Here is a 14179-nt window from a genome sequence, read left to right as displayed (position 1 = left end):
CTTTCTTGAACATTGTAAACTACAACAGCAATAAGGCATTTTTAATTTTAAATATTGCCTCACTCTAACTGGTTTAAAAGCTTTGTTTGAAAACATATGTCCTATTGACAGTTCTAGGAGGAAAGCTCATTTTGAGGCCACCTTGACATGTGGAGTGTAGGAAAGGCTCTACTAACAGGGTGAAGTGTCGACAGTAGTATTCTACAATTTAGCGCGGCAATTTTTAAAGAAACAAACACTGAAACTGGCTCGCCAGGGTAACCCGTGCAAAGTGCACTATCATTAACGAAACAAACGAAAAATGTAGAACATCAGGCACAATTCCATCCATAAATTAAACTTAACTGCATAAATATCAGTCAAATCAGTTTTAATAAAGGGAAGTAACTTAAAAAATAAACAAAATAAAATAATAAAAAATACCTTTGAATACCATGTACAGAAGCAGAATTGTTCTGGCCAGAGTGCATGGACAGATGTCGTTTAACTCGAAAGTTACCTTCTGTTTATAAACATCAGGTAAAGAAGCAATTGTGAGTAGAACATTCCTTGGATCACCGACTCCACACGACAACAGAGCCAGCGGATCGGAATATTCCTCTCCTTCATTCATCGATAAGTTGAGTAGATCCACAGCTGGTACATTACCCCAGTAATAGGTTTCCACGAGGCCAGGATTTCTCTCTTTTAACTCGAAAAGCTCCTTCATTTCTTGAACCAATTTAAGTGTTTTCTCAACAGATTTTTGGCATGACAATTTGTGCTGTGCCCAGTCGTGTCTCTGACATTCTGTGCTACAGTAAGAGACTTCCAAACAGTTACTACACTTCATCATTCCTTCTTCTTCAAGACCGCAGCAGGAACATTGCGTCTTCAGCGCTGCTGCATCGCAATCTGGCTTGTGTCGCCATTTATCATGTATCTGACATTCCTTGGAGCAATAGAACGCCACTCTGCATCGTGAACACCGCTGAGTGCAGGCTGTCTCGCACCGCCAGCAGAGACCAGCTTTGTTCATGATCAGTTGATCAGCTTACTCAGGTTATGTCTCTGGAGAGAGAAACAACTTCTTGTAACTATCTTTCAAAAGATGCGCTTCAAACTTTCAGCCGCCATCACGAACATAACTGTAACGCATGAAACAGCTCTTTCATGGCATACCTTTGAAGTCCTGTTGGACTAGGCTCCTTTGAATTCTTTATTGGTCTTGCAGTTTATGGCGCTGTCACTAACGTTCGACGCATTAACGGCGGCAGATTTAATGGTACTTTTTGACAGCACTAGTGACGTAAAATGCCTTTATTACTTCATTTCAAAGCAAAATATTTGTGTTTGATGACTTAATGTATTCTGTTTTTCCTAGAATTTCATATAATATGCTAAGTTATTTAGTTGGTATGTCGCGCTTGCGTGATACCAGCACTTTTGTCAATACAATCATGCACTTTTTCAGGTCACGCGAAGAAACCTGCATAAATTAGCGATTGCATAATTAAGTCCGTTGAAAGCAGCATACATTTGCGTCCAAGCAGGTTTCTTACACGAAATATTTTCAAGCCAGCTAGGAAAGCTCACACGAGATTTCAACCAGCCGCAGAGCAGTTCATTAATGACAGAGGTTTGGCCCTCATGGCGCTATTAAAGAGGAAGATGTTGGACGCGTGTTACGTACATAACTTCCGGGTAAGAAATGATACCGCTCATCTCAGTGTTAAACTGCCCCTCTGCAGGCTGTGGTTTTTCTATCAATCTAGTTAAGTTCCTCTCTACCCCACAACATGCCAAGTGATTATTACACACGTGCTTACATTTTTTAGATCTAAACCATCACGTGAAAATCACAGAGTATTTGGAACCGATACGTCACGCAACCTTGACAACCATAAAATAATTTTGCATAGGTTAAGGAATTCTAGGAAAAAGAGAATACATTAAGTTATCAGATTTTCTAAGAAGGAAAGCGGTGTTCAGATTTTTAAGCCGGTGATTGCTGATGTAACTTTGCTTACTCGGCTGATCATTACACAGTGATGAACAGCGATCATTGACGAGTTTAGGATACTACAAGCTATTTTGTCAACAAATGATTTCAGGAACTGGATGTTGGACTCGTCCTTCACCAAGTGATATTGAATAGCTTTTATATTTACTTCCGTTTATCATTCAGGCTACCGGACGAAACGTGCACTTGGAACTATTGTAGAGCGATCTACGGCTTTAAAAGTAGAAATCTTGCACCAAAGTAGATATCTGGAAAGTTTTATAATTCCTTGCCATTGGGAAAACGTCTAAAGGAAAACTCTGCAGGAGAACATAGCCGGCAGAACTGATCGACTTTCATTTGAATAGTCGCAGTGTAAGAGGATTTATCCGCAGAATAACAAATTCAGACAAGCCAGATTACACTGGCCAAAGTAGTTGACTAACGAAAGAAGGCGTTCAGAATTTAGTTTGAACGGCGTTTTGAATTTAGCCTGACTATTTTCGTATTGTGAGGACGAATTATGAAGAGAAATGGTCACTGCTGGCGATGTGAGACAGCCTGCACTGAGCGGTGTTCACGATGCAGAGTGGCATTCTATTGCTCCAAGGAATGTCAGATACAGGATACGTGGAGACACGAGCCAGAGTGCGACGCAGCAGCACGGAAAAGAAAATGCATGGGATGCGGAAAGGACGACGAAGGTATGCTAAGATGTTCTACTTGTGCGAAGGCCTGGTATTGCAGTGCAAAGTGTCAGAAGAAAGAATGGGGGAATCACAAGAACCAATGCCATGATATCGTCGAGAAAACCATTAACTTGGCTACTACAATTAAGGAGGATCGTGATTTGAACAAGCAGGCTCCAGGAATGTCCCGTACTTATTACTGGGGTAATGTACCAGCTGTGGACCTACTCAACATGTCGATGAATGAAGGAGAGACGTATTCTAATCCGCTAGTTCTGTTGCTGTGTGGAGTTGGTGATCCAAGGAATGTTCTACTCACAATTGCTTCTTTGCCTGATGTTTATAAACAGAAGGTAACTTTCGTGTTAAACGACATCTGTCCATGTACACTGGCCAGAACAATCCTGCTTCTCTACTTGCTATACAAAGGTAAGTGGAACCTTTGTTTTAATTTTGAAAACATTGGGTCGGTAATAATGACAAACGAAGCCTTTCATGGAGCGGGAAGTTTTAAAGGGGTAAATACCTAATATATACAATAAATAAAACGAAAATTAGATTAGAATGAGCTAAAGCACAAAATATAGAACGAAATTGCTCTTTAAAACAATATCGACAATATTATTTTGCATATAAATTTGGCTGGTTGAAAGTATAATTTGTAAATCTTGACAGAAATGTTAGACTTTCGACACTGATATATATTACAATTTGAACAACAGAGAAAGAAAGAATGTACTGGCCTCTGAAGAGAGGTGGCCTCTATTGGGATGTAGGGCGGTAAAGTAACGTGGAAAATTGTAAAAGTTGCAGAAACGCTATTAAATTTTATTGATACAATTAATTGGTAATTTAAACTAGTGTTGTACAATCCAGGGATAATAATGCCCGTGGTTTCAAACTGTCCCTGCCCCATTCCATGGATAATACTCCATTCAAAGCAATCACCATTCGTAATAGCTAGGATTTGACAAATTTGCTCAACTAAGAATCATTTACATCCATAGAAACCCAAGTATGTTACAGCCTATTATCGTCCCCTCAAGCCTTTCATGTATCATTTCTTATATCGTAGGAGGAATGGAGGCAGTGGACACTGTCATCCGGATCTGGTACTCTCTGCGCATCTTGGAAAGTGATTTTTTGCTGCTGATGTTGGCGCTTGACGATCTTTGGGCGGCCGATGACTTGAGCACCCTAACAAGTGCCTTTATGAACGTGGCCACTCCTGAACAACTGCATGAGCTGAAGAAAGTCTGGGAAACTTGGATTCAGCTCTCAACACTCAAAGGGTGTTGGGTGACTGAGAGAAGGAACGCCGCTTTCCAAAGAGATACTGAATCAGCAAAGGGAATTCAAGACTATCTGAACACAATCCCGCAACGCCACAGAGACTCCGCCAAGTTTTGGATGGAAACTGGATTGTTTACCTCACATTTTGAAGCATCGCATTTAACGAGAGAGAATTTCACCCTTACCGGTTCCTCCTTCCAGTGGAAAAGGGGTGATATATATGACTACGACTTTTCCATTGATCCCAGTAATCTTCCCTTTACTGGATGGGATTACAAAACGATGGAGAATTTCTGTAAGAGTGATTCTCTTCTAGAGATGTACTTCACGTACCTGTCAGATGTCTTCAGCAAGTGCATTGCCAAACTACAGAGTGGTGAGGTGAAGATGCATGTCACACTGTGTGACTGCATGACGATTGAGCCATTCCTACCTGTTGAGCTAAAATACGACCGCATCACCACTTCTAATCTGATTGACTTCATTTCCCTCTCCACCCTGCTGGCGAAATTCAAAAGGCTTTTGAATACCAACAATGAACACTCGGTCTTGGTCACTGAGACGCACAACTGGCTGGGTCATCATTTGCCAGAAGTTCGGAACCGTATACCATGGAAGTACTTTGCTGTCGCACCGAATGCAGCTAAAGACACTAACAACCCAGCACTAAAAACGTCTATAAACCTAACCAGCTTTCTCGAATATTACAACCACATTCCAGATTTCCAGTTGTATCTTCGTGCCGCTCTTATCGAGTCACGCAGTGATGAAGAACTGGCTTCTTTGGCAAAGAACAAGAAACTTCCATCCATTAAAACACTGACCGCTGATTTAGGTCTGGAACTGCGCGACTATGCGAGGAATGAAAACACACTTTTTCCCTTCAAGAGAGCTGTAAACTGTCGCCGAGTGAACTTGATTAGAGGAGACGAATTTACTTTGGAGTGGAAGGTTCCCTCGTCAACTCAATAGTTGTTTTCGCGGAACTGAACTCTTAGGTAAAAAATGCCGCACGTGAATAGGAAACTCACTATGACATTCTTAGTTTCAGTTGGATTTTTGGCAAACGGCTTTTTTATTGTTTAACTGTCGAAGCTTCTAAGTGGACCAAAGATTAATGGTATTGTGTTTTCATTAATATTATAGTAGCTTTGTTCTACATTTTTGGTACGAGCATTCTCGTTCTACCATCAATATAACATTGTTGTTTAAAACGTTTGTTATTTGTCACCGTTTTCGTTGTATCTCAAGCCTTTTATCTGGACTTCATCTTCATCTTCACCTTTTCTTCCATGGGTCCGGCTTCCATGATATCCAGTCATAAGCAGGTTTCATGCTAATGCAATGCTGCGTGACATTTTGTGTCACTTGTCTCAGTTAAAGTTGCGAGAAACACGTTGCTCAAATTATTACCCGGGGGAGGTACTCCTTGACATTTTTGGAATGGGTGATGCAGCCCTAAGCTTAGGCTCTTACCCGTTTACAGACCCAAGAATAGGCTGTACAATTCCAGACCTGAACCTCAAAATGTTACCCCTTTCAAGCCAAAATAGCCAACTTTTATACCCTCTTACAGGCCACTAAGCAAAATAAATCCATTTTCAGATCGAAACAACTATAATTTACACCTGTATTTATGCGCCGATCGATCAAAAATTCAGCATCCCCTCTGGGCATATGCTTGCATGCATGAACCGTGGCCAGGAAGAGGGAAATTTGAACTAGATTTACTTGTTGGTCTGGCGGAATACGCCTTGTTTTTTGTTTTTTTCCAGGCTTGTGGCAGTTGAGAATTTTTTCATTAAGGACAGTATTTCGCCTTTGTAACTGAATGGCTCACTTAATTGAGTTTCAAAAGAAAGCGTTTTTGAAGATGTCACTAATGTATCTTTGTCTGCAAAGCATCAACAGCGATGGACATTTGAGCACTTAAGGGTAGGAATCATCCCGCCTTATCCAAGAATGACTAAAAAATCTAGAACATTTTTTCTGCAAATCTTACTTGCCTGCTATAACGCAAACGTAGTCAAGAGCTGTTACAGGACGTCTTCCGTTTTTAGACGACGTCAACAGATTTTACAGAACAATTCAGGTTCTTTTCTTCAAAACTAGTGGTGGCGAAGCGTTGTGACTTTACAGGTCGCGTAGCAATGTAGTGATGGTAAAACTAACACAGCTCAACTGAAAACAATACTCCTTGGGGAGGCAATACCTGAGGATATCTACTCCCCTGACCCACAGTCCTACCCGCATCCCCCAGTCCCCAGGGAATTATTCCATAGTGTAATCCTGCTTGTGATAGGCTCCTGTTAGAAAAACAGTTAAAAGAAGAAAAGAGTACATCCTCGCTCGGTTATAGCGCCTGCGCAGTTGCTGAAGAGCGCTAGTGTATTATTACATATCATGATACAGACATCAATGATCTATTCCTTTATTATTCAGAAAAAAATTGTTACTGGCGTTACTTGTAAGGCGCCGGCTCAAATAAATTAGAATATAGGTTGCCTTTCCCTTCCCTTGGCGTCTCTAGAAAAGAACTCAAGGGGTCCCCCTTAGGACAAATTCTCGGAAATCTATTTTAATTTCTAAGTAACTATTAAATTATTCATCATCCATCACGCATTTTACATGTTAAAACCAAACAGAACATATCTTGGTTAAAGTTTGATCAAAATGCTCAAAATAGACCAGTGTTGGCGCTGTGATACTATATGTTCAGCGCCGACTGCAAAGATCTACTGCGGCAGATGTGAAATGGCGTATTACTGCAGCAATACGTGTAAGGGTAGCGATGAGTTTCGACATCAAGTGGATTGCCAGACGGCTTCGTTGAAGAGGAAATGTTCTGGATGCGGAAAGGAGAATACTGGGCTGAAACCGTGCGGAAGCTGTCGTCAAGTGTGGTACTGCGATAAAGAATGCCAGAAGAAATCCTGGCCGACACATAAAGCCTACTGCCAACAGGTGACAAAGGAGACCTATCAATTGTCTGATCAATTTAAGAAAATTTTCTACCTCAAAGAGTCGGCACATCTGCAAGGAATGGCAACTCTCTATTACTGGGGCAACACTCCTGCCGTGGATCTCATCAATCTTCCTCTGAACGAAGGCTGCGAATATTCCAAACCTTTGTCGGTTCTTGCTTGTGGCGTTGGAGATCCAAGGAATGCGGTGCTGTCCTTAGCTCAGCTTCCAGAATCTTACCAAAAAGAGGTCACCTTCGTCTTGAACGACATTTGCGCCTGTACACTGGCGAGGACAGTTCTTATTCTGTATTTTCTGTTCAAAGGTAAGCCCTTGCAATTATGGCCAGTCTAATGCTGCGTCGGTCTTGCCCAGTATGGTTTCTTCGTCAAAACGAAATCGGAACTACCTTTTACACTTTTTCATAGCATTCCACTGAGAAGACGGATGCGTTACAAGGAAGATTGTAAATAACTTGTAACAGTTGGCGATATAAAAAGCCCAGCATGCAAGCCCAAGTCTAGAAGTTTGTTCAATAACATTCGAACGGGAAATCGAAATTCGACTTGTCAGTGCTGTTCAGGGAATGTTTTCGGCTGAGAAAAGGGCTGAAAGGGTTTTTTGAAGTTAACGTACTTTCTAGCTCATCGAGATTCTGCACTTCTCAAATTGAATCGTTTTGAAAGATATTTATTTGATAGGTAAGGTAATTTGGTCACCGTGAAGCTTGGATGCACTCTGAAAAAAGGCTAATGTTCGATCAGCTCTCGAATCTCAACTCAGTTGATACAACAAATATTAGGTTTCACTACCTGCTCCACCAACGCAGCACCACAGTTCCTATAGAAACTAAACCCCTTATCTATTAACTTGGTAGGCGCTGAAATTATTTCGAAAACTATAGGCTTGTCCCTGAAAAATTCAGGCTTTCTTCTTCTTTTTCTGAATTTTTTCATGCTTTCTTTTAGTCGCTCCTTAAGTTACGAACATTACTGCGACCGTCTCTCAATTCGGAATTATCTTTTACACTTTTAAAAACACTAGTGTTCGGTTAATTGGCGGTCAGTAGTATGAGAACAAAAAACTGAAACAAAATACAAGTTTCTTATTGTAGCACTCTTCCCAACCGGTAAAATGTAACGCTTATTTTTGATAAGTAACAATGAATTCACTTTTCAGGGGGGAAACAAGTGGCAAGCTCAGTGACACAGATATGGTATTCCCTGCGACTCAGTGAAGAAGACTTTCAGCTTGTTATCCGCACGCTGCAAGAACTGATCGAGGCATCCAGCCTTGAAGAACTGACAGGGGGTGCAATGAAGATGAACCAAAGGCAATTTCAGAGAATGTCTGAGGTATGGTGCACCTGGCTTCAGCTCAGTTCACGTGGAGGAGACTGGATTACAGATGCTCGACGCAGGCAGTTTGAAAATCCTGTTGCAAAGGATGGAATATATCTCTACTTAGCAGAAATCCCCGGGAAACATAGGGAATCAGCATCTGACTGGTTTCAAAACGGGATTTTGTCGCGGAAGAAAGCTCGAAAACTACTTCCTCGGGAGAATTTTACTCTCACAGGTTCTGACTTCCAAACAGGTGGCAATAAGGGCGATTTCACTTACATCATTCAGTCATCCGTGCTTCCATTCATTGGGTGGGACTACAACGAGGTCCGGCAATGGGGTCACTCCTCATCAATCCTTAAGATGTACGATGAGTATGTCAGTCATGTTCTTGAGAAATGCTCCTTAAAGCTGGCAACTGGACAAATAAAGTTTCACTTCCTGCTGTGCAACTGTATGGAGATCGCTCCGTTTCTTCCACATGGACAAACGTTCGACCGCGTGACCACCTCCAACATCGCCGATTATGTTCCTCTCGGAAGAATTCTGGGTACGTTTGAGCCGCTTTTAAACACAAGGAACCCTTCCTCGATAATCATTACCGAGTTTCAAAGTTGGCTTCGGTTTACAGATTTGAGGGATGATGAGCCTGTTAACAGGTCTCATTGCCAGTGCTCTTTGTCGTTAAGTTGCACTGCTGATTTCGCCGTTTGTACTCGCTTGTCATTCTTCCTCATATCCCCTAGGTAAAGCCTTCTGCTCTTTTATTTCATGTCAATTGGCTTCCTTGTATTTTAACTCTCAAGTTATTTTAGGAAGCCAATAACCCTTTTTCTATTTCATTGACTTTTTATGTCATTTCATGTGTAGTGCTCTGTAGGGGTAGAATAAAGTCGTTGTTGTTCAGTGTTGTTGCACGGCACCAGCATGTCTTAGCTTTATTTTGTTGTGTCTGTTTTGGGTTTTTGTAATGTTTATAGGTTATTTTTATAGGATGAACAGGAAAGCTTACTACTCGTTTCCACAAGCAGAAAACGTGACATAAAACTGAACCATTAGAGAGATTTGACCTGAATATACCAAAACAAACCACCTTCGTAAAAGAAACTGCGTAAGGAAAACCTGCGATGGTGCATCGCACTCTTGTCTGCCTTAGCCACCGGCGATTCCTGTAGGTATGTACAAATGACGACTGAGTCCTGAGGCAGCCCGGCAATAGGCTACACCGCATTTTCAGCATGTTTTATTATTTAGAAAACCGTCCTGTGTTTTCTACATTATTAAGTTGAAGATAGCAGCAAAGAAACATTACAAATACACCTGTCACTCGGGTTAGTTGTGTTTGTTCACCGCTTACTGAAAAAAACTAAGAAGTGCTGTCATACGTGGTACATGAATCGTGTATATTCCACAGCAGACTCCTTCGTTAAGCCGTAATTATTTTGCTTCTACTGCGCGTAATTGCAGAGGCCAGTGACGCTTCGCGAAATCTTCTAAAACCAACACCGTTAAACTGCATTGCATGTAGATACTCACTCGACATAAAATAACAAAAACAGGATAAAAAAAAAAAAATAAAATGCGTTGGACTTGAATCCACTGGTGTCTTGTCGCTTTGCAAATCAAACAGCATTCACTTTTGTTCAAGCCAAGACATAGGTCAGCAATAGACTGAGACACCTTACCCCAATCGGTTAAAGGTATAGAGGACCACCATAGATTTAAGAGTAAACTTCCGCTCCTTCTCTGCCACTGTGGAGACCATATCTTTTAGTTGGAATTTGTTTCCATGGCAAGGTTTCGTAACCAGCCCTTCAATTAAGTGTGCTGTCTGTTTAGGCTAAGTATCGATCGGTTTAATACAAGCGGTGAGTCATTAGACACGAATGTTTTGTGGCCCTCAGTAATTGGTGATGAATTCTGCTCTCAATATTCTACATTATAACTCGCGTGAATCACTCTTCTCCCAAAACTCATATCTCCCACTACTTAGGTTTTGTTTTCGAAGCACAGTTTATACTTAAAGTTCATTTCTATACTGTAAAAACCTCGGTACAACTTCTCTCTGCCCCGCTTCCCCTCCGCCGGTGCCTATTATGAAGTTTCCGAATATTACAATACAAAGGTGAAAGATGACCTGTTCTTGTACTCCATTATCTAATCTGTTTTTGCGCAATTATCAGCACGTTTGTCTATCCACACAGTTTTGGTAAAACGTCTGAGTTCGTCTGCTTTCAGAGAATGAGAAACACTATCTAGTACGCTTTGCTTTCTTGTAGAAATCGCTTTTTCAACGAGGGATAATTAACAATCCTGGGAACCCCGGCCGAAAGTTTTTGTTTGTTCCTTTGTATATTTAACAAATCGAATGTGGTTTACCGTTGTCTGCACTCTTATCGACAACGATATTCGTCATCACATTGGTCAAAATGTTGTGGACTCACGAGGCGCAGCTGCGTGAGTCCACAGCAAATTTTGACCACTGTGATGACGAATATCGTTGTCGATAAGAGTGCAGACAACGCTAAAGCACATTCGATTTGTTTTTTACCACAATATCAACGTCAAAGAAAATTTTTACAATAACTGTCAAAATTTCCGCGCGCTGATTGACGCAAGCGTTGTCTAGACTCTTATCGACAACGGAAAATCAGCCAATCAGATTGCGAGATTAGAAACAATTGTGGTAAAACAGTATTTATATCAACAGTCAAAACTTCAGAATTCACACAGCAGCGATAAGACAACATTCATTTCATTGTGGTAATAGCCTCTAAAATTTAATGATGGCGAAGTGTAATAAAATAGCTAATAGTAATACAGCTATAGTGTGGTTTAATGGCCAATGCAAGGAATATCTTTCAGCTATCGTAGTGAAAAAATGAAAAAGAAAGACAACGATACAGATAAAATCAACGATGTTTTTTTGGCAAATTCGAATCCTAGAAAGGATGTGGTGCAATAACTGGCATTCCATGTTTGAAACTTGCGAAAGAAATTACACTGTACAAGCAGATACACTTGGTCAATGAGATAAGACTGTCGCAGATCAACGTCTTCGGGAGTGGGGCGGAACGCATACACAGGTAAAGTGGGGCGGGGGGGGGGGGGGGGCAGGAAAATGGTGGCGAGACCCTGGTGTAAAAACAGCACTCTTTGAGTCAGTGACAAGTGGGAACGTAGAGAAAAAGCACGCAAATGGCAAAGGAGTACCCCAGGAAATAGGGAACCCAATATTTTTCAGCATCCTTTTCCGTATGTAGGCCAGAAGGTTATAATTTTTGTCAAGAATCTAGTTAAATCTACACAAATGCATTTATGGAAAGAAAACTATAGGAATAAACGAACTAATGAAGTATGTTGCAGGGACCAACTGCACATGCTCGATTTAGTTGGATATCGTTTTCGGTCCTTCAGTTTAAGATTAATCATTGTATTAGCGATAACTATACATGTACGTTATTATTGTGTATTACGTATCGTTCATGCACGCTTTCGAAGAATTGCTTCAAATATGGCAAATATGGGAAAGGCAGGCGTTCGTTAACACTTCACTTTGGTTTGACGATCTACTCTACGGCTCTTTCAAAGCCATTCATCATAGTAACTCTGCGGCAATTTAGCATCCACCTGGCCGGGAAGACTCGATTTTGGCAGCGAACGAAATTTCTTGCAATCAGCCCATTATGGTCAGCCACTGACTTTCATGTGCGCCTGCGATTACGTTCATCCGGGACTTCAGGGATCAGCAAAGATGCTCGGAGGACCTGGATGAATTCAGCGCTATGGTTGTGGTACTCCACAAAACCTTGGAAAGCTCTAGAACTGGAAATGGCAGGATTTTTGGTGTCTTCGAGAACTTTTTTTCGAAAGCAGTCGCCCCGTGGCATGAACTCGGCCCGCTCCATCGCTTCTGTCTTCAAAGTTGTGAACTGAATCCAGTTTAGAAACTCGGTTATGATAACTGAGGAGGGGTTACTGGTATTTAGCAGTGGCTTGAATGTGTCCAGAATGTTGGATAGCGGAACAAAGTCTGCAATGTTTGAGGTGGTCACCCGATCATACTTCCGGTCTGGAGGAACGAATGGGGCGAGCTCCATACAGTTGCACAACAGGAAGTGGAACTTGCCTTGTCCGCTGGCCAACTTTAAGGCGCATTTCTGAAGCACGTGACTCACATACTCGCTGTACATCTTAAGGATTGATGACGAGTGGCCCCACTACCGGACATCTTTGTAGTCCCATCCGCTGAACGAAAGAACAGATGACTGAAGGATGTAAGAACGTGAGTGAACAGAGATAATGTGACGGAAGTAAAAGTTTGTTGTCCGACACCATGAACTCATCTGTGGTACAGTTCGTAAACAACTACACCATCGTGCGTCCACAAAACTGTTTTCATCAATTGTTAATGGCCGATTATAGTCGATCAAATCGAAAGTAGGACAGCAACTGATATAATAATAGAAGCTTACCTTTCAAAAGCATGTACAGAATAAGAACTGTCCTTGCCAGTGTGCAGGCACAAATGTCGTTCAAAACAAAGGTGAGCTCTTCTTGATAAGCTTCTTGAAGCTGAGCCAAGGACAGCACCACATTCCTTGGGTCTCCAACGCCACAAGCGAGAACCGACAAAGGTTTGGAATAGTCGCAGCCTTCGTTCAGAGGAAGGTTGATGAGATCCGTAGCAGGAATGTTACCCCAGTAATAAACAGTTGCCATTCCTTGCAACTGTGCGGACTCTTTGTAGTCGAAGACATCCTTTAGTTGATCAGACAGTTCACTGGTTTTCTTTGTCACCTCAGTGTTGGCAGTGGGGTTTGTGTGTTGACCAGGATTTCTTTAGGCATATCTGATCGCAATACCAAGCTTGTAGACAGCTACCGCACTGCTTTAATTCAGTGTCCTCTTTACAGCATCCAGAACATTTCCTCTTCAACGAAGCCGTCTGGCAATCCACTTGATGTCGAAACTCATCGCTACTCTTACATTTATCGCTACAGTAAAACGCCACTTCGCATCTGCCGCAGTAGATCTTTGCAGGCGGCGCTGCACATATAGTATCACAGCGCCAACACTGATCTTTCTTGAGCATTTTGTAACCTATAATGCCGTTATGCGTCTTTTTTGAAATGACAATGGGCAATAATGAAGATTTCTGGTGGTGGGTGGCTATAGAATACAATTTAAATGTTTATTTGTTTTTTTCTTAGAGAAGAACTTGGTTTCCAAGAACTTATCGTCAGTGCGCATGATCTGGATGAGTTCAGGTCACTGAGTGCTATTAAAGCGGGGTCGGGTGTGAAGAATGGACCCAGGAGGCTGTCAAACTATTGTCCCATTTCAGACCAATATTTCATGAAAAAATTTATAGCCTTATGAAACATAGCCTGCCAAAATTCCGATCGATATTTTGTTCGTTTAATGTAGCTAAGAGAGAAAACATTTTTTCTGCTATATCCTAGTTCTCAACTTCAACTAGGCAGTGTTTACCTGGCATCGGTAAATTTTTCAAACCGGCACCAGCTCATCCTGTTTCCCCACGGCTCCGAGGTCGTTTACATAATGCCAGTCCAAATCTGATGTCTGCACGAGATACTGAGGTTAGTTTGTTCACCCCAGCAGCTGCACTGAAGCGAGATTCTCGCACCGATGTGAAACATACCAGTGTCATGTAATTGCGGTTTAATTGTCCCTTTCATATTCTCGTAGGTAAGTTCGACTATTGCGTGAGCCTGCGTTAATTGGGCGCGCGTGGTGAGCGTGGAAAAGGGAAACGGAGCGGCTGCCTGAGAATAAAACGGCTTATGTAAACGCGGTATAAATATTCCATCTCGTACCGTCCGAATGAAAGTAGTGGCTATATTAAGGTGTCACTTCTCCCTCCTTTTTTGTTTACTTATTTATTT

The 14179-nt window shown here is 41.7% G+C and overlaps 3 protein-coding genes and 2 pseudogenes across 5 annotated transcripts in view; 2 read left to right on the top strand and 3 right to left on the bottom strand.

The window, feature by feature from the left end:
* Positions 1-14179, bottom strand: part of LOC146480359 (uncharacterized) — a 40498-nt gene that overhangs the window by 1535 nt on the left and 24784 nt on the right. The window contains exons 1-2 of one of the 3 annotated variants that reach the window (XM_085109526.1): positions 1162-1351; positions 424-1050 (exon numbers count right to left, since the gene is read on the bottom strand). In XM_085109526.1, the coding sequence (XP_084965652.1) occupies positions 424-1018 (595 nt within the window). In that variant the 5' untranslated portion in view covers positions 1019-1050; positions 1162-1351. The other 2 variants (XM_085109528.1, XM_085109527.1) reach the window with 2 other exon arrangements.
* LOC146480367 (uncharacterized) lies at positions 1958-5082 on the top strand. The gene is made up of 2 exons (XM_085109529.1): positions 1958-3099; positions 3746-5082. Exons 1-2 carry the CDS (start codon positions 2505-2507, stop codon positions 4933-4935), a joined length of 1785 nt encoding a protein of 594 aa, XP_084965655.1. The 5' UTR covers positions 1958-2504; the 3' UTR covers positions 4936-5082.
* On the top strand, positions 6448-9020 carry LOC146480366 (uncharacterized). The gene is made up of 2 exons (XM_085109532.1): positions 6448-7252; positions 8107-9020. The coding sequence occupies exons 1-2, from the start codon at positions 6637-6639 to the stop codon at positions 9018-9020; spliced, it is 1530 nt and encodes a 509-aa protein (XP_084965658.1). The 5' UTR covers positions 6448-6636.
* On the bottom strand, positions 11822-12616 carry LOC146480365 (uncharacterized; annotated as a pseudogene).
* On the bottom strand, positions 12690-13777 carry LOC146480364 (uncharacterized; annotated as a pseudogene).

This window comes from Pavona decussata, unplaced genomic scaffold (genome assembly GCF_977016875.1).
Source record: "Pavona decussata unplaced genomic scaffold, jaPavDecu1.1 SCAFFOLD_53, whole genome shotgun sequence".
In the NCBI taxonomy this organism is placed as follows: domain Eukaryota; kingdom Metazoa; phylum Cnidaria; class Anthozoa; order Scleractinia; family Agariciidae; genus Pavona; species Pavona decussata.
This window is presented reverse-complemented; position numbering and strand designations above follow the sequence as displayed.

What these genes read in the sequence shown, in the direction of transcription:
- LOC146480367 (XM_085109529.1), top strand. Translation starts at nt 2,505, where the DNA reads ATGAAGAGAAATGGTCACTGCTGGCGATGTGAGACAGCCTGCACTGAG. An exon ending in TCTCTACTTGCTATACAAAG is followed by an intron (nt 3,100 to 3,745) that starts GTAAGTGGAACC and finishes CTTATATCGTAG; the next exon opens with GAGGAATGGAGGCAGTGGAC.
- LOC146480366 (XM_085109532.1), top strand. Translation starts at nt 6,637, where the DNA reads ATGCTCAAAATAGACCAGTGTTGGCGCTGTGATACTATATGTTCAGCG. An exon ending in TCTGTATTTTCTGTTCAAAG is followed by an intron (nt 7,253 to 8,106) that starts GTAAGCCCTTGC and finishes TTCACTTTTCAG; the next exon opens with GGGGGAAACAAGTGGCAAGC.